Source organism: Paroedura picta, chromosome 3 (genome assembly GCF_049243985.1).
Source record: "Paroedura picta isolate Pp20150507F chromosome 3, Ppicta_v3.0, whole genome shotgun sequence".
Lineage (NCBI taxonomy): Eukaryota > Metazoa > Chordata > Lepidosauria > Squamata > Gekkonidae > Paroedura > Paroedura picta.
The window spans coordinates 65,191,885-65,215,866 of NC_135371.1; the positions used below are offsets into that span (position 1 = coordinate 65,191,885).

The following is a 23,982-nucleotide window of genomic DNA, read 5'->3' on the forward strand; positions in this document are numbered from 1 at the left end:
CTAATACATTCTAATACATTCAAGAACTTTCCTGAAACGTCTTAATTTGTTCTTTCTCACTCCTTCTTGCATTTAAAAAACTTTTTTTCCTATTATGTTTCCATCTCATGTCATTGTTAATAGGTTTTCATTGATTAAATGAGCAGCTTTTTGTATTCTTTTTTGTGGGGGGAGGTTAAACCCCCAAGTCTGTACACATCTGTACACAGACATGTTAGATGATCACCTGCAAATTTAGTCTCTTCAGCAGAATATAGGTCCCTGGAGAAGTCTGTCCTAGGAGATTCAATCTCTTGTCAAAGTGTCATTTTCTACAATATTTTTATAAATTATATATCCATTTGATTTGTTATTTAGCCACAGGCATTTTGCCAGGTCAGATATTTTGTTATAAATATTGCCCTTATACATAAACTCATATCTGAGAAATTACAATACTTTCTCCCAATTGCTTCTTCAAAGCTTTTAGAAATGCAGTGTCCTTTGTGTGAGAATCATGAACAGCTATCAGGAATAGGGATGTTGACCAATCTGTTTAAGTGCTCTAGTTCCTCAGGCATTCCATTTTGTAACCTTTTACATTTTGTTTCATTGCTTGACGATGTACATTCCCACACAGTCTAGCTTGTGCGGGAATAAACATATGGCCAGATTATTATTTTTCTAATGATGATAAATAACAGGAAGGCTATCACTACACTAAATAATAATACACGAAATAATATTTGTATTCTGTTATATTCTGTTAATATTAATACCGACTACATATTTTCAAAGACATTATTCCAGTCAAACTGCGGCCCTCCAGATAGACTACAATTCCCATGAGCCCCTGCCAGCAAATGCATGTGCTGGCATATGCTGGGGCATCCTGAGCCTCCTTTGCCAAATCTGAGAGTATCCCCTCTAGTGGTGGTCCCCAAAAAGACCATGGGGGATTTTTGCCTCATTCATTGTCCTTCTTATCAAATGCTGGCAGGGGCTCATGGGAATTGTAGTCCATGGACATCTGGAGGGCCGCAGTTTCTGTAGAAAGCCTTGTCAATCAAGGCACAACAGTTCTATTCATCTTGCTGGCAGATCAGGAGAAGAATAACCTGGACATGTTGTTTTGCTTTTGACTCAGCTGCCAGAAGGCCCACAAAAATTTGACTGTGAAAATTAGGTGAAAAGACATTTTCCGTGTCTGGGATCCACCCCAGCCAAGTCAAAATAATTAGGATTTACTCTTGGGCTACATTACTTGACTCCACTCCCAAGTCTTGTCCAGTTATGACAAACACTGCTTTCAAGTGTTGACAAAGTTAAGTGTTTGTCAGAGTATCACCTCAGTCCCTCAAATCTTGGACAGGTTTCCTTTCAGGGATAATGGGATGGAACACAGCTAGTGTCCATTAGTTCTGCCTTCTTTCCTAAAGCATCTGACCTAATTTTAGTATTTATGATGCTCTGAAATGAGACAGGCAAGGTAAACCAAGATACTTTCCGTTCAATAGTTCCCAGAAGATACTAGCACTGCTCAGTCCTTGATGATTCAGGATGAAGTTGAGGACCCTCCAGATGGGGCCTGGAGATCTCTTGGAATTACAACTGGTCTCTGGATTACAGAGATCAGCTAGTCTTGAGAAAACATCGGCTTTGGAGGGTGGACTCAATGGCATTCTGACCCACTGAGGTCCCTCCCCAAACCCTGCTTTCTGTGGGCTACATCCCCAATTTCCAAGATTTTTCCAGCCCAGAGCTGGCCACCTGGAGAAGCCATCCTGTCTTCTTTGTCAGTATTAGGATGACGAGAAACAAAAGAGAGCAGGATTTCAGTAGCTGTGTAAAAGGCGGCCTTTTCAGCAAGAGCAGCTTTTTCTCACACCCACACAACAAAGCTGCTTGTGCCAACATTCTTTCTTCTGCACAAATATTAAAGATCTTGTTTGTGTCTGAACGTTTGTTTGCTGAGAAGTTAGAGGCAAGGGTAGGAGTGAGTGAGAAGCAGAGTTAACTTTGTAACAGAAAATTCTGCACCAACTGTTGTTTCTCAATATGCAACACTTAAAGTATGCTAAAATAGCAGATGACTATAATAATCTTGTATTTCCCCCCCCCTCCAGATGCTGTCATCATAGCTGTAGGTAAGGATGGAGACCTGCCTCCTTCAGAACTCACCGGCCTGTCATCGCTAGTGGGGAGAAGAAGACAACCTCACGCAGGGGAGGAATGGGCTTTTATCCACAACAGCTGCGAAAACAAAGCGGAATGTGCTTAATGTGGGCAAACATGGGTTGTAGCCGAGCCCATGTACCTCCAGATGGGGAAACAGACAACCTTGTGATGATAGCCTATGGACAGGCTGCCTTAGGACAAGGGCTTTGCTCTCAGATTGAGTTCCTTGGTACTCACCCCCTGCAAAATAATTATTCTCTAGGTGTAAATCTGGTCCTGTCAAGCCCTGGATATTTGAGGACTGTCCCAGTCCCAGGTGCAGGACTGGTGGCTATCTAAGGCACCAGAGTTCAAGAGTCACAAGATTATTCTTTTGAGAGAGAAATACAATTACCGTAATATAACTGCCGAAACAACAAAGATCTGACAAAGGAACAAGTGTCCTTGTCATTTTCCCAATTGCAGAGCAAAGGGAAGCAATTGGGAAAGACCTTAAGAGGGACATCATTGCCGCCATAGGACCTATAGCACACTCCCTCCCCCAAAAGCTCACTATGGTGAGCTTCCAGATGCATATGCTTCATTCGGAGGAGACTTTTAATGAACCAATGAGCCAGGTACCAACAGCTCCAGAACCTTGCTCTGTATGCCTTCTTGGCCAATCTCCTTTGCACCACAGCACTCACTCCAAGATGGCCAGTGAAGGAAACATGCCATTCTTGGTGAGACCCAATTAGAGCTGCTGGGACCAGCTGACAAAGGGTCTAAACAAGATCTAGCCTGGAGATATGAAGTTGCATCCTCCAGGCTGGTATGAAGACTATGCTAACATAGAAAGGAAGGCTGCTGCCTCTTGTAATTTTGTATCTTGCATCTGCCTTGAACTGCCTTTTAGATTCTGGACCTCACTTGATCATGCTTCTGCCTAGCCTGCAAGAACTTTCGCTTGTCCCTGATGCGGCTTCTAATGAACATTTTCCCTCTATCTGACAAACACAAAACTCATATGAAACAAAATATATTACAATGAGATAAAATGTGTAATGTGTTATTAGGCTTACTACATTGAGATAATATTAATTTCCAGTAAACTATCTCTCAGTTTGAGGTGCCTGTCTAACCACAGGTATTTTTTTGCTATATTTACTTATGATGAAAGGAAAATTGCTATGTCACAATTGCTATGTTCCATTCATCATTGTTGGTTTAACAGAAACAATTTTAAAAAAATGTTGATCATTCTGGTGCCTGGCTGTTTGGCTTGGAGAGCTCGTTCGATTGAAAATGAAGGTGGGAAAAAGCAGGAGATGCTTAAGTTGAGAAATGCCCTTTCCAGTTGTCATAGTTAATCAGGGCAAGAAGCAGAAGAGATTTTGACTGTAGTTCTGGTTAAGCATCTAGTTATGGAGCATGGCCAATGCACACTTTTTCATCTCTTTGACAGTGCAAGAGCTGTTGCGGCCTTCAGTTGCTACCAGTGAGCAGGCAGACAAGCAGAAACATCCACAGATGTTACTGGAGAGGTGCCCAATATGTGCCTCTGCTCTGGCCAGTTGCACTCATGGCTGAGCTCTGCTTGCTTGGTAGAGAGGGGTCCAGGTTCCATCTCCATATGGTTCCCAATAGAAATTTGTCCAGCACAATTGCAAACAGGTGGAGACCATTGACCTTGACTCTAAAGAGCATGCTAGGGTCACAGATAGAAGTGAGGTGGCTTTTCATTATTCACTTCAGTCTCATATCTGAGGCTCTGCGAGTCAGATCTAAAGCCCTATCCTCATCCTGCCCAAACTCCCCTGGCTGTGGTGACTGCTTCCTACTCCTGCTGCCATGCTAATTCAAGGCAGTTGTGGATGGGGGAGGGATACTAAGCATTCTGGAATCTGGGCCCAGCGATGCTCTGAAGGTTGCCTTCTGGAGGTATAAACAACATGCATGAAACCCTTCACTCCCCTCCCCCCAGGTCAGACTTAAACTGGAGATGCTGCAGGTACACCTTAATGCCTTTGCGTGTTGCTATCTGGCTGTCATTCAGCCCCCAGAACCCATAAACCTGAAAGGTGGGCTGCTCTCAAAGTTGCCCACAAGACTGTTCCCTCATCCACCCTGCTTTCTCAAGGCAAATCCCTGCCCACTGTGACAACACCAGGCATTTTTTCCTTACTGTACTCATACTCTCGTGGAGATGGGCTTTCTGCAAGGTAGCCTGACATTTTTATTGCCTTGGCTAATCAAGATGTAACCTGAACTGACCCCATTCTTGGAATACAATACATGTTCCAAATTTGAACAGATTCCTCCTCCAGTGTTCTGATTGGTACTGGCATTGGACATATGCTGATTTTCTGACAGCTATTGTGATATCTTTCCATCTGGTTTGTTTCCTGGGCAATGGGTGGCAGAAGGGGAAACGAAAGGAGAGGGTGACTCAGAAGCTGGTTGCCTGACGACACTGGCATTTCTGTGCATGGCATTTCTACCTTCCATTGTTTAGTGTACCATCTCAGGCTTAAGGAGCATTAGCTGAATCTGGGTAAGAGGCATGGCTCCTGTTTATATGAGCTATCTTATTCTTTGGTGCTGCACTCTCGGGTAAGGAGTCAGGGACAGAGGTTTATTCGCTGTCACTGAGAGGCAGTGCAGCATGACTAGAGAGGGCCCCTGGCAGAGGATTCTGAAGAGGCAGCAGAAACAGAGGCTCAGGCCTTCCCAGTCCCCTAGTGCAGACAGGGTAGGGGGGACAGCTGCAGGAGACACTAGAATCCCTTTCCTCTGAAACCGGAGAGAGAAGAAAGCATGCTATTGACTTGTGGTAGGAGACCACAGGAGAGGCAGCTGTGGAGGGGTGGGGGGAAATAGGTGCATCAACCTTCTGCTGGGGAGAGAAGCCCGTTGCAGGCAGATGAGGCATATGCTGCCCTGAGCCGCAAGGGAGGGTGTAATTATTATAGAAGTATAATAAAATAAATAAAAATCAAAACCTCCTGCAGATTGGATGCAGGGAGGAGGTTGTTGAACAGGGAGAATCCCTTATTTGATGGTTTTAATCTCTCAGCCTTTAACCTTACTGGGTGGAAACCCATTACAGCCTAATCGGCATGTTTTCGTTGAAATGGAAAACAAAACAGATGAAACTGACTACATATGAAACAAAAATGAATACATTAAAAAAAGAGAAGTGTAAAGAAATTAAATTTTAGAAAAAACCTCCCCCCAACCTTATTTTTCTCACCCTTTTCACAAAACTTCCGCAGAGCCAAATGAAGCATTGCCTGTGGCACAAGATAGGTGCCCAGCTTATCTCTCTGTCATGTGGAGGAAGAACGGGGGGGGGGGGGGAGACTTTAATTTAAAGTGCTTCATTGCTCTATTAGGCTTCAGGGTGCTACTAGGAGTGGGGTGGGATGAGGGGCTTCTGGCTTCCTTACTGTTTGCCAAAGAAAGGAGTAAACAGGTTCACCCTTGGTGGCTATCTGTTGATAAAAAAGGTATGGCAGGGAAAGTGGAAGCTGTGCTCTGGAATCAAGTACTCTGTAGCCAAACAGAAAAATGGAACATTTTCCCCATGTGTGACAGTGAGTTGGGTGGGTACCAATATTCTGATTTGTGTCACACATAATACCTAATTTGGCTCTTAACCTGGCTTCTGTACATAAGCGATCCCATTCTCAAGCAAGGTGATTCAGTGGGTGATGGCGTAAGCCAGAGGTTCTGAGATTAAGCAGGTGCAACTTGGGTGGGCCTTCTCAGTTTTGGCACCAAAACTTTTGCTGATTTTAATGTTTTTTAAGATATGATATTTTCCTATATGTTTGGTGGCCCTTATGAGGGCAGAAGGGAGGGATATAAATTTTGTACAATAAGATAAATAATTCCCCCTGACAGATTTTCATTTCTTGAAAAGGTGACCAGAATCTGTTCAGATGATCATGAGGAATAATAGCAACACTTCTATAATCATTCTAGTGAAGGGGAGGGGGCTGCACAAAATCCAAGGTCATTGCTAGAATGTATATTTACTTGCTATAGACATTTTTTTCTTAATTTTCTTTCTCTTAAAGGCAGTAATAGCAAGGCATTATGCAGGGTAAGGTGGTATTTTGTTTAGCTATATTTGTGCTGGAGCTTTCCATTATGAAGACTGTGAGGCAACGGACCCTAATTTCCCTCAAGGTTAATGTTGTTGTTGTTGTTGTTGTTGTTGTTGTTGTTGTTGTTGTTGTTATTATAGTCAGTAACCTTTTATTGGCATAAAATATGTATAAGTAATGTGATTATTAATGTCTGCCCATGAGGTTGGGAGTTCAATCCCAGCAGCCGGCTCAAGGTTGACTCAGCCTTCCATCCCTCCGAGGTCGGTAAAATGAGTACCCAGCTTGCTGGGGGGTAAACGGTAATGGCTGGGGAAGGCACTGGCAAACCACCCCGCATTGAGTCTGCCATGAAAACGCTAGAGGGCGTCACCCCAAGGGTCAGACATGACTCGGTGCTTGCACAGGGGATACCTTTACCTTTACCTTTAATGTGATTATTGACAGGCCTGCTCTGGGTCTCATGTATCCATGGTTTGGGATTTCCTGCAGATATCCTCCTTATCTGTTTTAAGGCTGTATTCAAGAATGTGGTTATTGGTTAATTGTGAGAATCTGTGCTCAGTTGTATAACCAGATGGAAGAGGGAATCAAGAGTGGATGTTAACATCTTCTGGAAAGTTCCAGTAAGGGAGATTCCTGATTTGATCTGAGAAACCACCAGGTACCAGAGAGCAAAAGACTATAGGCCAGAGGAAAGCCATGCTAACTTCATGCTTGTGCCATTGATATGTTATGCTACATCATGATAGACTGCAACATCTAGAAAGCTTTAGGCTACAGCTTGGACTCTTACACTGCAAAAAGGCATGCCATCTAATACCAAGTACTACATGGATTAGGTAGAAAGGTTAAACTTTTATTTCTCTATGCTAAGAGACAACCAGTGCAGTCCTTCTAAGCCCATCAACTTTGGTGGACTTAGGAAGTTGTAACTCTAATAAGGATCACACTGACAGGGTTTTATTTTGGCTTCATCTTGGCATGGGACTAATTCTCTCCAATGATTTCTCTCTGTTGCAGGGTTCAATGACTTCCCACGTACTATTGAGGTGAATGAAAATATGGCTGTAGGAGTTGTGACCAACTTTACTGTCAGTTGCACTACACCCTCAAGCAGTGGACTCACTGTTACTTTGCTGACCATCCATCCCCCAACCACCTTTTTCAATTCACCAAATGCCTTAGGCAATGGCACCTTCCAGGTACAAGGGGATTGTGGATCTGGGGATATTAACATATTCAACATAACACATTCAAGACTGAGAAACTTTTTCACACATGACCCATGAGAAAACAGGGATGTTTCCTGTCTGTGGCATCCTATTTAGACATTTTAAGAATTTTTATCTGGGACTACTGAATAGAAAATGCATCGGCCAGTTTTTCTCCTCTCTCTCTTACGGAACTAACGTCTGTCCTCTCTTTGAACAAGTGGGTAAAGTGGGGAGAGTTATAGAATAGAATGCCATATTTTTATTGTAATAATGGGTATTTATGGGGTTTTATGTCATTTTACTGTGATTTTATATTTTATTGTGAACCGCTGAGACCTTTTGGCGAACGGCGGTATATAAACCCAATAATAAATAAATAAATAAATAAATAAATAAATAAATAAATAAATAAATAAACTTTAAAGAGAGATATTATATATTTGAGAACTGTTAAGGCATGGAAGAATAAAACAGAATAAAATTTCATATTGATTAAATTTACCTTTCTTGCTTAGTCAGAAAAATTTAATGAAGTTTACTTTGCATTACTATTGGCTCCTGATATCACAGAGGTTATCACCAAGAGCCAATACCTGTTTTTAATTTACTTTGCAATAAATACATGCATATCTTTGTATAGCAATTTTTATTCATTATAAATTTGACTAACAGAATCCTCAGGCCCATATATTCATATCTTATTTAGGTGCTTACTCTATTAAAGGGATGAGCATTTCTTCTCCAGTTCTGTTGGCAACCCTGATTCCATTGCCTCTGTGGGATGTATTCCTAGTTATTATCAGAAGCAGTGGTAATGTAGGAAGGGGTAGGGGAAGACTCAGTTCCTGAAGGTTTTTAATCATGCTGGTCTTTATTATTTGGATTGCCAGGTAACTCTTAGCCCAGGCACTGACCTGAATGCCAGAGAAGTGAATCAGTATACCCTAACATTCAAAGCAGAGTGCCAAGGAGAAACCTCTGTTACTAGTCAACTTTACATTAAAGTAAAAGAAGTAGACAGATTAGAGTGTGACAACACATTTCTTGACACAGGTAAGACTGGCTTGGTTGCCTAATTTATTTATTAGCAGCAAGGAGTGCTTATTCTCGGGGGGGGATTTCTAGGAAATAGAATTTACTGATGCTACATAGATATAAGGCAGAGGTTTGAAAATTTGAAGGATTCTCTAATGATGTCCCAATTAGGTGCAGGGGATCATGAATCTGAGGGTGGATGATAAGGGATGTGACTATTCTTTCAGCCCCTGTTGGCAGAATTCTAGAAATAATCCAACCCCAGACTTTGTAGATTGCTTTCTATAACCTTTATTGCAACAGTATTTGCAGAAAGACAATAACTGACTGCAAGCCACTGATATAACAGAGGTCCTCAGAATACAAGCGCTCACTCACACACAGGAAGGTGAAAAACAAGACCTGTAGGCTGGACTGCAAGAGAAAACATTCTGACCATTTCCACACAGAGATGTAAAACGCACGTGGCTTGCTGCTTGCAAATGCGGGGTGGTAAACCTCGGGTCTGCAGCCCTCCATACGGGAGACCCCTCCTGCGTTTTCCCTCTGCCCCATCATGGAGTGTGAACAGTGGGCTTAAAAACGAAGCACACAGATGCCTGGATGATCAGGAGAAGGCTGCTTGATCATGCACTCCCCCCTTTCCCCATTCATTCCCCACCTTCGTGGTCCCGCAGCAACACAGACCGCACCATTAAAAAAAAATTCTTGGAGCATGAAATGGAGAGGGGAGGGCAGGTGCAAGAGCAGGACAACACTACAGAGACTATCATGTCTTTCTCCCTCCATATACGCTTGCCTCTGGTTGCTCACTGATGGGATACAAGATAAAAAAATGGCAAATCCACTTTTTGCAATTTCCCTCATCCTGAGGCAAATCTAGGTAAAACTAGAGCCAGCCCCGGAGAGCCTTGGGATGCAGGTGATGTCATGGGGAGGGGGTTCTAAAAGCCGCCAGCAACCAGAAGCTGTCCAGGGGCAGATTCCTCATGTGGAAATGGTCTCAATAAACCTTGGTCACCTGACAATGCACCACAGCTGCCCCTAGGGTTCAAGTAGGATAAACAACTCTTTCAGAGATGGTCTGGAACTGTAGGCCAGTGTGAATCTGAGCCAGTGGAAAGTGCTAGAGCGGTCAAAGGGGCACACTTTAATTTGAACAGAAATCCTGACACTTTCTTCTTTCTTACAGCTGCAAGACCGTTACTAATTCCTGAGAATATTGCTCCCGAAACTGTAATCTACCAAGTCACACTGAAGAGGCGAAGCAGAGGCACTTTGCAAGTGACTATCATGGCAGAAGGGCAATGGCTGGATGGAAAATATAAATTAGCAACAGGGAGGGATTATTCTCCGGGAGGGTGGGAGATGGTCTGGGAAAAAGAGTCTGCCAATGCTGTGGCTGGCTATAAAAAATCATAGAATCATAGAATCATAGAATAACAGAGTTGGAAGGGACCTCATGGGTCATCTAGTCCAACCCCCTGCACTATGCAGGACACTCACAACCCTATCGCTCATCCACTGTAACCTGCCACCCCCTTAAGCCTTCACAGAATCAGCGTGAAAAGAAAGTAGTGCATAGGCCTGAATAAGTAGTGTATAGCAGTGGTCCCCAACCTTTTTATCACTGGGGACCGGTCAATGCTTGATAATTTTACTGAGGCCTGGGGGGGGGGTAGTCCTCTCCTCTCGACCACTGCCCTAACGCTCTCTGACTCCGGTCGCTATGGTAACGTTTAAACATCCCTTCAAAATAAAGCATCTCAGAAAAGCTCTTGAAGTCCCATTCTCTTTGTATACTGGTTATTCTAGAATTTCACTTACAAAAGATTTCATTTTCTATTTTAAACAGCCAGATTTGGTTCTATACTGAACCACATTTGGATCTACTGACAAAAGCTGCAGCACTCGTGAAACACTGAAATAAAGTGTTTCCATCAGTGAAGTACTGTCTTCTTTGAGGGCAGGGAGATTTTACAATGATCCTACTAATTGCCCAAACAAAGAATGCCTCTAGTCCCCTACTGCTCCCCAGAGCCAACCTGAACCTCATGTGTTAGCATGAATAGTCTCATAATTGTAGATTCAAGTGGGTAGCCACACACTCCCCAGCCCCCACCGAGTCCTGCCCGGCCTGCCGCTCCACCCGCGTGCCGGCGGCACCAAGGAAGCTGCCGAGGCAGAGAGGCAGCACAGGCTGAGAGGTGGGTGCGGAGGCAGAGAGGCGGTGCAGGTGGTGCAGGCTACGAGCTGGAGGCTCCGAGGAGGTGAGGCGGTGGCGGAGCCTCCAATGCAGTGGGGGAGTATGCAAGGGGCTGCTGGAGGCTGCAACGTGGCTGCAGCAGCAACACAGAGGAGTGCCAGCTCCAAGGCCTCCGTGTGCTCACCCCTGCACCTTGGCCATGGAAGGCGAGAGAGGGGCCGGGAGCTGCCACGCCAGGAGCCAGGCAGCTGGGCAGGCAGGCAGGCAGGCAGGCAGGCTGTGTGGCTCCCGGCTGCGGCAGAGAAGGGAAGGGAGGAAGGGTGCAGAAGTGGAGCCGGCTGCCTGGCTGTGGAGAAGCGGGGGTGGGTTGTGATGGGAGAGGGGGGGAACAGCTCGGCTGAGGCTGACGGGGAGAGTTCTTCCTAAGTCCGCACGGCCTGGAGCCAGCACCCACCTGAGAAGAGAAGAGGCGCCAATCCCCTGCAGGACTTTTTAAAAATGTTGCGGGACGCCCCTGCTCTGCTTGTCTTCCCGCCGGAGCCCCTGACTTTCTGCTGCCTGCGAGGGGGTGCTGCCAGCAGTTGCTGCGTAGTGCCACACCCAGGGGGAGCCCCAGGCTTGGCGGCCACTGGAGACCACCAAACATTAGCCGGTGGCAGGGTGGCAGGGCAGCCCCCAGGCAGCAGCCGGGGAGGAGGATGAGGAGGAACCAATACCTGGTACTGTCACAACCCTGCTGCCTCCTCCCGAGTGGCCAGAGCAATCAGACCCAGCAGCTGACCCAGATCAGGCTGAAGACTCAGGGGAGTCTGACGAGGACCTTGGGGGGGGGCTGCTCCAGGCAGCCAGAGAGATCGAGGACACTGGCATGGCAACAGCAGGCTGGATTGGATTCCGATGCTGGGCTCGAAAGGCGCAGGCGACAACATAGGGTGGGGTTGGCAGAATGCCGAAGGGGTCGTCGGCTGGAGGTGAACTGTCAACTTAGATGGGGGAACCAATGCAACTTGGCAGCGTGCAACCTCATTTGGACCCCGGCGAAAAGCAGCGGCACCGGACACAGAACTTGTGCCTGTACTGTGGGAGTGCAGGTCATTACGCAGGCTGGTGCCCTGAAAAAACCAAGCCAGTGGGAAATGCCCACTCCCAGGCGGCTCCGGTCCTAGCTGCCTGGGAGGAACCGTCGGGACCGCTCCAAGTTTAATGCACCTGCTGCTGCCTGTGCGCTTGCAACTGGCAGAGGGGTAGTGGCTCCTGGTCCATGCCCTGGTCGACTCTGGAGCAACCTGATCCTACATCGACGCCAATTTCCAGCGCCAGAACTTGGTCCCCATCACCAAGAAACAGGTCCCAGCAAAAGTGGAAGCCATTGATGGGCAACTGATCAAGGCTGGGTGGGTGAAATGGGAGATCCAGCCCTTGCTCCTCTAAGTACACCAGCATACCGAGACCGAGAAGTATACTGAGCATACTGAGGCATGTGGCTCACATGCCTCGCTTTCCATTGGTACTTGGGATGGACTGGCTAGCCAAACACAACCCCCGCATAGATTGGGTGAAACTGGACTTGCGCTTCGCCCAGGACTGCCTCTAAACAACTCACACCGCCCCGCCTGACCTCCATGGGCTTCCCCCTGAGTACCAGGACTTTGCAGATGTCTTCGAGGAGAAAGGGGCAGATGAACTCTCTCCGCACCAGCCATACGATTGCGGCATTGACTTGAAACTGGATGCCCGACTCCCTGTCAAGCGCTTGTACACCCTGTCTGAGCCCAAATGCCAAGCTCTCCAGGAGTTCCTGGACAAGAACTTGCAGTGAAGGTTCATCCATCCCTCCACTGGTCCTACCTCCACTCCAGTCCTGTTCGTCAAGAAGAAGGAGGGGGACTTATGCATGTGCCATGATTATCGGGCACTCAATGAGATCACCATTAATGACCGATACCCCTTGCCTCTCATCTCCGAGCTTCTGGAACAAGTCCAGGGGGCTCGCGTGGACCTCATCCGTATCCGTGCCGGGGATGAATGGAAGACCGCCTTCGGGACCCAGTACGGGCAATTTGAGTACCTAGTAATGCCTTTTGGGCTCTGCAATACTCCCGTCGTGTTCCAGCGCTTCATCAACGATGTTTTCTGGGATTTACTGGACCGTTTTGTTATCAGATTTTTGGATGACATTCTGGTGTACTCCTTTCAGCCAGAACTGCATACCGGACATGTCCGCCAGGTTCTGCAATGCCTACGGGACCATGGTCTATATGCCAAGCTCGCCAAGTGCGACTTTTCGAGGGACGTCATCGATTTTTTAGCGCATCGTTTGTCCGCACAGGGGGTCCAGATGAATCCTTCCAAGGTACAAGCCATTGTCCAGTGGGAGTCGCCCCAAACCCAGAAGCAGTTACAGCGGTTCATGGGGTTCGCCAATTACTACCGGACATTCCTTCTGAGGTATGCGGAGATGGTACAACCCTTAACCCAGCTCCTGAGCACCAAACGGCCCTAGCAGTAGATTCCGGAAGCAGAGCAAGCCTTCCAGCAGCTTAAGCAACGCTTCAGCTCCGAGCCCTGTCTTGCCCACCACGACCCGGAGAAGCCATTCATTGTGGAGGCCAACGCCTCGAGCACCACCTTGGGGGCCCTCCTCCTACAACCAGGCCCTGAAGGACAGGCCTCACAACCCTATGCATTCTATTCCCATCAGTTCACGGAAGCGGAAAGAATTATACGATCCGGGAGAGGGAACTGCTGGCCATCAAAGCGGCCTTTGGGACGTGGCACCACCATCTGGAGGGGGCAAAACACCCAGTACTGGTGCGTACAGACCATTGGAACCTGGAGTACCTCCAAACGGCGGCAGATCTGCTGGGCCCTGTTCTTTTTGCAGTTCAGTTTCCGGATCGAGTACATCCCAGGGACCCAGAACAAAAGGGCAGATGCCCTATCCCGCCAGCCCCAAGACCCAACAGACCTGATGACAGTGCTCCACCCCTGCTGCTTCCAGCCTCAGTGTTTGCGGCGGTGCCCAGCACTCTGGGTTTCTGCCACCGAGTGGCAGAACAACAAGCGACCGACCCATGGACCCAGGCCCAGATCTGTTGGCTGCAGGAACACCCCGATGAGCATTCCAACTTCCACTTCCTAGAGGGGTTCCTGCACCACCGCAGCCGGGTGGTGCTTCCCATGTCAGCTTTGCGAGTGCAGGCTCTGCAGCACATCTACGACGACCCGGCAGCTGGGCATTTCGTCTAGTATAAGATGCTTTGTCTGCTGACCAGGTACTTTTGGTGGCCTCGAGTGCAAGCCAACATGGCCCAGTACGTGGCTTCATGTGCTACATGCAGACAGGCGAAACATGCCATAGGCAAATCCCCAGGCTTGTTGCAGCCCCTCCCCGTTCCTCACGGGCCATGGCAGGAAGTAATTATGGACTTCATCACGGACCTCCCTGTATCCCGTGGGTTCACCAGCATCCTGACTGTGGTGGTTCGGTTCACCAAGATGGCGCACCTGATTCCCTGCCGCGGACTGCCCAAGGCCCGGGAGACGGCCCACCTTTTTCTCGTGCAGGTGTTCTGGTTACACTGGCTCCCAACGCAATTCACCTCCTGCTTCTGGCAACAATTGCACGCCGCTTTAGGGACCAAGATCAGCCTCTCGAGTGCACATCACCCCAAAACAGACAGCCAGACCGAACAGATCAACGGGATCATAGAACAATACCTCTGGTGCTACATCTCCTACCAGAAGGAAGATTGGTCACGCTGGCTCCCGTTGGCCGAGTTCGCATACAACAATTCAATCCATGCCTCCACACAGATGTCTCCGTTCCAGGCCCTATATGGGTTTCACCCCTGGTTTCTGCCTGACCCCATCATCCTGCCCACAGTGCCTACAGCGGCAGCTGACCTGGAAGAGCTGCAGGCCCAACACCAGATCCTGCAGAACACCCTGCAGGAAGCTCAGACCTGGTACAAAGCCCAAGCCAACACCCATCACACTGGGGGGACTCCGCTAGCAATTGGCAGTCGGATCTGGCTGTCCACCAGACACTTGCAGACTGACCGTCCGGCCAAGAAGCTAGAGGCCTGGTTCGTGTGACCGTTCGAAGTACTAGAGCTTACTTTGGCTTATCGGTTGAAGTTGCCCCGGTTATACCGGATCCATCCTGTGTTCCATCACTTGCTGCTCCAACCGCTCCGCACAGACAGCCTCCATCCACCGACACCAACCCCCCCGGGACCCGTATCCGTCGATGGGGACGAGGAGTACCAGGTCCGGCAGGTGCTGGATTTCCGAGGACCAGACCTGGGAACCCATTGATGTGGTGCATGCCCCCGATCTGGTGCAGGATTTCCATGCCCAGTTTCCAGCTAAACCCGGACCCGACCCTTCCAGAGGGGGCCCTGGAGGGGGGATGGTGTCACGCCCCCGCTGCCTCCTCCCGAGTTGCCAGAGCATTCAGACCCAGCAGCTGACCCAGATCAGGCTGAAGACTCAGGGGAGTCTGACGAGGACCCTGGGGAGGGCTGCTCCAGGCAGCCAGAGAGATCGAGGACACTGGCATGGCAACAGCAGGCTGGATCGGATTCCGATGATTGGCTCGAAAGGCGCAGGCGACAACATAGGGTGGGGTTGGCAGAACGCCGAAGGGGTCGTCAGCTGGAGGCGAGCTGTCAACTTAGATGGGGCCCAGCTGAAAGCACTTTGGGGAGGACGGAGTGAGTCATCCCCCAGGTGCAGGGAATTAGCTGGGCTGCATTTAGCTGAAACGACAAGAGGCTTCTTTGTGGAAGCAATTTTATGCAGACACCCTTCGGACCGGCTCTGAATTCCTGCACTTCGTTTTGACTTCCTCTGGCTCCTGTGACCCTGGCACCGGCTTGACTACTCTTCTTGGACATCAGACTGACTATTGCTGGCTTCCCTCGGCTTCTCTGACCCCGGCACCGGATTTTGACAACGCACTCGGTAAAGTGGACTGGCTTTGTGTAACTATCTAATAACTGGACTCCGACCTTGGCTTGTTTTGACTACTCCCTGTATTGCCCCTGCACTGTGCTGATTTACCTCCTGGACTTGACCTTGCTCCAGCGAGGTTTTGCAGCTCCGGCTCCTCTGGCACAGTGGCCACAGTGCGTGGCCAGCTAGGGCAGCATAGGTACCAACTGACCCAAGAACCGGTACCAGTTCGCGGGACGGGGGTTGGGGACTGCTGGCGTACAGTGTATAATCATAAGAAAAAAATTAATTGCCTTTTAATATAAATTGGCCTAATTTATCATATTTTTGTGGAAAATCCTTATATTCCTAAGCAAGGTCCCCAACCTCTTCAGTGTGTTTCAATAGATAAATCCCTGATGCTAAATGGTAAGTTTTTTCTTAAATTTGTCTTATGATTACATAAAAAAACATGAATTCATGATTGTAAAAAGTATGTATGAATATTGTATACATCTAAATATTCTGTAATTGTTTTATACAAGAAATATCATTGTTGGGGCAATATTGATCATATATATATATGAATTATTAGCTTCAAAAGGGCCCCCTCCTCTGGCCCCCAGCCAGGCAGCTTAAGGTGGCTTTGGGCTGCAGCTTGCAGCCGGACCAGTGGGGTGGGTGGGGGCTGGCCAGCTTGTTAGCAGGCCCGGGACAGAGCTCCTTAGCAGGCAGTCAGCAGGCCAGGAGGCCCTTGTTATCAGGACCTCCACCATGACCCTTTGCCCAGGGCCCGCTCCCCTTACCTGCTGCTGGTTCCAGGCACTGAGGTGCATCTGAGAGCAAAGAGGCTAGAGTCCAGGGACAGAAGGCAGGAGCTGCAGGGGCAGGGCCAATCATTGGCCCTATTCCAGCTTGGACAGCCAGACACGTTCCACCCCCCAAGCTGTTTCACAAATATATAGAGGAACCATGGATAAGGATTAATTAAGGATATCTTCTAATGAGTTTATTAATTCTGTTTTGTATATTTCATGTTTTAGGGAATAGCCACCGAAGAAAAGGTCTTTACCTTGAAAACGGGTAATCTTAGGGGCTTTACGCACCGGGATCTTTGTTGCAAATTGGTCACTGAATGAAAAATCGCCATTTAAAGTAGTGGAATTTGTCGTTATGCATACCTGCCTTTGTGGTGGAATCCAGTTGCGTTTTGTAGCGTTTCCCACAGGCTTCCGGTCTCCGCAGAAATCGCTAGAAAGGAAGCGCTATTGCCGAGCTGTCCCGCCCCTGGCCGTCAAGCAGCCAATGGGCAGCCGTTAGCATGCTCCCAAACAGCCCCTTTCCCTTTAAGAAAGGTTTAAAAAAAAAAAACAGACCCATAGCAACGAATCTGGGTAGATTCGTTGCAACGGAGAGACCCATCCAGCTGCCTGGTGTGTTTGAGCTGTCGTTTGATCGTTTGATCGTTGCCACGCTGCCTCCGAGTGAAACCCCCCCCCCCTCACGGGCCCGATTTTCGGCTGAATGAATGTGTAAAAATTAATGGGAAAATACATCAGCAAACGGGCTTTTCTGTGGTTTGTGCTTAGTGACTAAAGGGGAAGGACTGAAGCCAGGGAAGCCTCTAAACAGAAAGAGGCTCGCTGGTGCGTTTATCCCCGCTCACTCGGAGAAAAAAAAATGGCGATCGCTTCGCCGGAAGATCAGAGAAGAGAGCCAGGGGGAGGGACTTTGTAGAAACCGCAACAATGTTAACGCACAGGTCTTTTTCGCTAGTGTTGCAGATTGGTTGCAGGAGTGTATCGCTTTCCGGAGGGTGAATCCACTTTTGGGGATTTCCCTGAAAGCGCTACAAGGAAGCGCTTTTTGCAGATTGGTTTCAGGTGTGTGGCAGATTGTCGACGACGTCGTGCGTTATGGCAAATCAATAGCGTTTTCAATTAGCAACCATTGTGCGATTTTGAAGGCGTGCAAAAAGCCCCTTAATCTGGACCCTGTTTTGGCTACCTTGTATATTAAAATTTTTGCAATAGAAGCTATTTGAATATATAGGAAATTCTGAAGGACTGTTTTTGTCATTTGGAACTTGTTTGACCATATAAGAAATTACACTGAGAGGTTATAAAATAAATTTATTTTTTGCTTATACACCAATTTCTTTTCATTTCTTGCTGGTTGCCGTGGAAAGTGGTTGGATATTATAAGGCTGAGAATTTGAAGGATGATGTCACCAAGTAGGTTTAGGGGAAACTGAATCTGGGGGTGGATGATAAGGAAGGTGACTTCTCCTTCAGTAAAGTGTCCTCCTGACTTGTTCTTTTCTCATACAGTTTGCCTTTGAAAATGGTTCCGAGCCTTTCACCTTAAATTCAATAGGAGAAGTGCTTGTACCTGTCACAGGTTTGACCCGTGCACAAGCTAATAAGGTATGTTTCTCTATTTACTTTATGGAGGCAGCATAAAGAGGTGGGGGGATAAGCCTACAAACAACCCAGCTAATTTTAAGCCAGAAAATACTTGAGTAACTATTCAAGTTTATTCCAGAAACACATGTAATCCAACTGTCCTGTAATATATATGCATATACTATTCTGTTCTGTACTGTACTGTACTATACTAACGGATTCACATGAAACATCATAAAAGACCAAATGCATTTTAACTTCATGGCCATCTAACATAGCCTCTAACACATAAAAACCTTATGCTCTACTCTGGTTTGGCCTCACTTGGAGTACTGTGTTCAGTTTTGGACACCACAGTTGAAGAGGGATGTTGACAAACTGGAACGTGTCCAGAGGAGGGCAACAAAGATGGTGAGGGGTTTGGAGACCAAGACGTGTGAAGAAAGGTTGGCGGAGCTTGGTCTGTTTAGCCCAGAGAGGAGATGACTGAGAGGGGATATGATAACCATCTTCAAGTATTTAAAAGGGTACCATATGGAGGATGGAGCAGAATTGTTCTCTCTTGCCCCAGAGGGACAGACCAGCACCAATGGGATGAAATTAATTCAAAAGAAATTCCATCTAAACATCTGGAAGAAGTTCCTGCCAGTTCGAGCGGTTTCTCAGTGGAACAGGCTTCCTCGGGAGGTGGTAGGTTCTCCATCTTTGGAGATTTTCAAACAGCTGGATAGCCATCCTTCGGAGGCTGATTCTGTGAAGGTTCAAATGGGGTGAGCGATTGGGTAGATGAGCGATTGGGATCTGAGTGTCCTGCATAGTGCAGGAGTTGGACTAGATGACCAATGAGGTCCCTTCCAACTCTATGATTCTATGATTCTGTTCTTTCATACAAAGAAAATAGATGTAAAATACAAACTCTCAAAATTTTATTGAATTATTGAGCTCTACCCTATCAATCATTCTTTACAGGGCTTTTTATAAATATATAATGAAAAAAATACCATTTTAAGACCACCAACTAAAACATCTTTGGTCTTTTAAGACTTTTTATGTGACTTCTTTATGACTTGTGTATATTGTGTGTATCTGTTGAAGGACAGTAGTTTTATCTAGAGAGCCAGGTTGGTATAGTGGTTAGGAGTGTGGACTTCTAATCTGGCGAGCCGGGTTTGAATCTGCGCTCCCCCATGTGCAACCAGCCGGGTGACCTTGGGCTCGTCACAGCTCTGAGAAAACTGCTCTGACCGAGCAGGAATATCAGGGCTCTCTCAACCTCACCCACCTGAATCCCTTCTACTGCCAGATTTATCACATGCTATTTCCCCTGCAGCTATTCCAAATGAATATTGTGGTCAATGACAGTGATGGCAGAAGCTGCCGCAGTCGTCTGATGGTCCAAGTGCGGCCTGTTTACCACAACACAGTCAATTTCACGTGAGTTGGATGAACTGTATCTGGGGAAGGGGAAGAGGGGCACAAAGGGTTAGGGTTCGGGTTAGGATCTCTTGTCCTGTAGATCTGAAGTTTGGACAATGGGCAGGTGTGGGAAAAGGTCTGTCCTCAGGCACTTTGCTACACATATTGGCCTGTAGGATACAATGCGAAAGGTGTGCCCCAAGGTCCCATATAATGGAGCACAGTAAAGAATAGTGGGATATATGAGTTCTGGGTCTCACATGGCCATAGGTGATCTGAGAATTGCATTCCCACTATCCTTTGTGATGTTGCAAGGTATGAATGATACATTATAGGCATGAATGGTACGTGAATGGTAAATTATTGGCATCCCAAACAATATTGTCACCATGGAAATAATTCAACTTTTGGGAGCATGCAGGGCTTAAACTGGGGTAATGAGCAGGGGCAGTTTTATCCAGTGGGCAACAGGGGTAGCTGCCCTAGACCCAGCAGTTGCAGGAGCACTGCTGTGGTACCCAAAGGACCGGGGGGGGGGGAAAGGATGGTATGTTTCTGCTGCTGTTTACACCTGCTCAGGCAGTTGGCTTCCAGCAGCAGTAGTGACTTCTGCCCACCACCCACAAAGTGCCCCCCACCCACAACTCCTTGCTTGGCCCAAGTGGTGGCAGAGGGTGGGTGGCAATGATTCTGAAATTTTGCCTAGGGCCTCAGCATAACTAAGGCCACTCGCAGCAATGCGGTGGTAATAAGGGCTTCCACACAGGCCATAGCACTATAATCCAGTGTGAGTCCAGTTCTCTGACAATTTTTTGAAACAAAACAAAAACTAGTAGTAGGCTTTTGGTATCCCTAGTTTGTTACTTCTTCCAGCAATAGGGATGTCAGAGGTCCCCTTCTGCCAAGGTATCAAGGATTGCACTATATGCACAAGGTAGGGCAGAGGTCCCCTTCTGCCAAGACCTACTTTTCCACTGTCAATCAGCTGGCCAGCAAGGGGGTTTATCCTCCCCCCCAGAAAAAGGGAAGAACACTGGACAATTCAATGACGTGCCTATGTTATTTCCGTCTGACCCAGAAGACTTCACAGTTTACTATTCTGGTCACAACAGTATCAGAAGAAATGGTGTGGCCTTTATTGCGGATAAGATGATAGCTCATGCAGTGGAAAGTTACACAGCAGTAAATGACCGAATTATGTCAATCCGAATTCAGGGAAAGCCAATGAACACAACTGTTGTACAAGTGTATGCACCAACCATGGCCGCTGATGAAAATGAAATCGAAGATTTCTATGTGAAAGTGCATGAAACGATTAAACAGGTGCCTCAAAAGGACATGATATATGTTATTGGGGATTTCAATGCCAAAGTTGGAAATCAACAAGAACAGGGCATCTGAGGTAGGTTTGGACTAGGTGAGCAAAATGAAGCTGGTGACAGACTTATCCAGTTCTGTCAGCAAAACAAACTGACTATCACTAACACCCTCTATGAACAACCAAAATGCCATTTATACACCTGGACATCTCCAGATTCCATACATTGTGATCAGATCGATTTTATCCTTTGCAGTCAGAGATGGCGGAACTCTGTTCTAGCTGTAAAAACATTTCCTTGAGCAGATTGTGGCTTTGATCATGAACTGTTGGTGGCCAAGTTGAAACTCAGATTACGTAATATCAGGAAAAATGTACCCCCAAAGAAGTTTGATGTCACCAAGATTCCGCCAACATGTGCCATAGAAGTGAAGAACAAATTCGAACTGCTTGATACTACTGAGAAGCTACCTAAGGAATTGTGGCAGGAATTTCAGTCTAATGTCATAGAAGCAGCTTTAGAACATATGCCATACAAAAAGCCGGAAAGAAGATGCAATTGGTTAACATCTGACACCATCAAAATTTCTGAAAAGCGAAGAGCAGCAAAAGCTGCTGGCATGAGAGATGAATTCAGGAGGCTAAATGCAGATTTTCAATGTGCTGCTAGACAGGATATTGGACGCAACGAATCAAGTGACTGGAAGTGTACTAGAGGTCACACCAGAAGCCTCTTTGTTCATGTGAAACAGGTTCAGAGCACTTTCACTGCTCGTAAAGTGACCATCAAAGACAAGAATGGAAAAACTTGACTGACCAAACCCACATCAAGGATCGATGGCGACAATATGCAGAAGAATTATATGCAAACACTAAGGTGCCTCAGTCACCAGCCAAAAACGCCTGACATGAATTGGAACCGCCTATATTGGAAGAAGAAGTGATTTGGGCTCTGAAACAGCTCCCAAATAATAAGGCTCCTGGCATAGATAACATTCCAGGAGAACTACACAGATCTGTTCCACCAGCAGCAATCACAGCATTATACCAAAAAGTCTGGGAAACTGGCACGTGGCCAATAGACTGGAAAAGTTCTGTTTTATTCCATTATTAAAGAAAGGTTATGCATCTGCTCAAAGATGCAATTGCATCTGCTCAAACTTTCGAACTATAGCCCTGATCTCCCACGCAAGTAAAATCTTATTGAAGATCATCCAGAACCATCTCAAATCAACCATTGATGCTCAGCTACCAGATGTCCAGGCTGGTTTTTGACATGGTTGCAGCATCCGAGACCACACTGCAAATTTGCGCTGATTGGTTCAAGGTTAGCCAAGGAATGAGACAAGGGTGTATCTTGTCACCCTTTCTTTTTAACCATTATGCAGAGGTAATTATGTGGAAGCTTAATCTGGAAGAATCTATGATCAGAGTTAAAATTGGAGGTCATAACATCAATAATCTCTGCTATGCAGATGATACAACACTCCTTGCTGAATCAGAGTGTGATCTGAAGACTCTGATAAAGAGACTAAAAGAAGAAAGTGAAAAGATGGGACTATACCTAAATATCAAAAAGACCAAGATCATGACAACTACTGGCAGTAGCACCAAAGTCACAACTGACAACGAGAACATTGAATGTACTGATGATTTCATCTTTCTTGGCTCTCTGATCAATCCAAGTGGTGGATGCAGCCATGAAATTAAACGGCAAATAACACTGGGCTGGAACGCAATTTTAGGCATGACGCGAATATGGAAGAGTAAGGATATCAACCTTAATACAAAGTGCCGGTTAGTCAACACCGTTGTCTTCCCCATAACAACCTATGGACGTGAAAGCTGGACCATGAAGAAGGAAGACAGGATGAGAATAGATGCTTTCCAATTACGGTGTTGGAGACGAATGCTGCAAATACCATGGACAGCCAAAGTTACCCACAAGATCGTTTTAGAGAGGAGCAAACCAACTATGTCAGTAGAAGGGAAGATATTATGGCTAAAGCTCACTTACTTTGGACACATCATGCAATCAAACTCACTAGAAAAATCATTAATGCTTGGAATGGTCAGCGGCAAAAGGAAACGTGGTCGCCAAAGGATCCGCTGGCTCAACACCATCAAAGCCAATACAGGCATGACCATAAACCAACTAAAAGAAGCAGTCAGAGACAGGGGTGCGTGGTGAAGACTTTCCTATAGAATCACCAAGGGTTGGACACGACTGAACAGATGACATCATCATGATCATCATCATCATCTGGTCATACACATTGTGAATGTTGCACTGATCAGCCAAGACTCCTATCTGAACATGTCTGATATCTTTGCTATTAAAGTTCTTTGCTCATACTCAGTTTTCAAGCTGTGACTTTAAAATATTACTGGCCCAGGTGGACAACAGGGTTCATTTGGGCTGCTGACTTAGTAGTAGACTTACCGTGCTTTATTTTTGATTCAGGGAATCATCGACAGCAGTCTCTGTGTTTGAAAACACAGGTCCCCTCCAGAATATCACACGTGTCCATGCCCATGGAGAAGGACATGTGCTTTATGAGATCATATCTCCAAAAACAATCTATTTCACCATTAACTCAGGTAAGGGTGGTCCAAGTGGGGGCAACATGGCATCCACATGGCCTCAGGGAGGGCTGGGTGACCAGCAACATAACCTTCAAACAATGTCTGTCTTCTGTTGAACGGCCCCTTAAGTCTGGTTTACTCCAGCCTCTCTTTCCTGCATGCAGAGACGGGTGAGATTAAGAATACGTACAACCTAGATTTGTACCGCAATCCAGAGTTGGCTGAGACCTTGCTGATTGTGAGAGCCTATGATATGCTCCATCCCACAGATAGTGCAACCATCGTTGTCAACATTACTGTTCAATACCGGAACCTTCAAGGACCTGTGTGCCAACCTGCTATTTATGTGTAAGTATCTGGAGGCTAATTGAGTATTTCAGTAGAAGGAGAAGAATATGACAACAAAGAAGAGTTAGTTCTTATATGCCACTTTTCTCTACCAGAAGGAGTCTCAAAGCGGCTTACATTCGCCTTCCCTTCCCTTCCCCCACAACAGACACCCTGTGAGGTGGGTGAGGCTGAGAGAGCCCTGATATTACTACTCGGTCAGAACAGATTCATCAGGACTGTGACGAGCCCAAAGTCACCCAGCTGGCTGTATGTGGAGGAGGAG

The 23,982-nt window shown here is 46.8% G+C and overlaps 1 protein-coding gene across 6 annotated transcripts in view; it reads left to right on the top strand.

Moving 5' to 3' along the window:
* The window catches only part of CDHR4 (cadherin related family member 4), a 72,950-nt gene that overhangs the window by 17,537 nt on the left and 31,431 nt on the right, over positions 1 to 23,982 (top strand). For 2 of the 6 annotated variants that reach the window (XM_077326103.1, XM_077326104.1), the window contains exons 2-9: positions 2,106 to 2,126; positions 7,272 to 7,453; positions 8,356 to 8,518; positions 9,693 to 9,784; positions 17,975 to 18,070; positions 19,380 to 19,483; positions 23,248 to 23,384; positions 23,534 to 23,717. In XM_077326103.1, the coding sequence (XP_077182218.1) occupies positions 2,106 to 2,126; positions 7,272 to 7,453; positions 8,356 to 8,518; positions 9,693 to 9,784; positions 17,975 to 18,070; positions 19,380 to 19,483; positions 23,248 to 23,384; positions 23,534 to 23,717 (979 nt within the window). Of the gene's footprint in view, positions 1 to 2,105; positions 2,127 to 3,878; positions 4,691 to 7,271; positions 7,454 to 8,355; positions 8,519 to 9,692; positions 9,785 to 17,974; positions 18,071 to 19,379; positions 19,484 to 23,247; positions 23,385 to 23,533; positions 23,718 to 23,982 lie in introns of those variants that run through there. The other 4 variants (XM_077326106.1, XM_077326107.1, XM_077326108.1 and 1 more) reach the window with 4 other exon arrangements.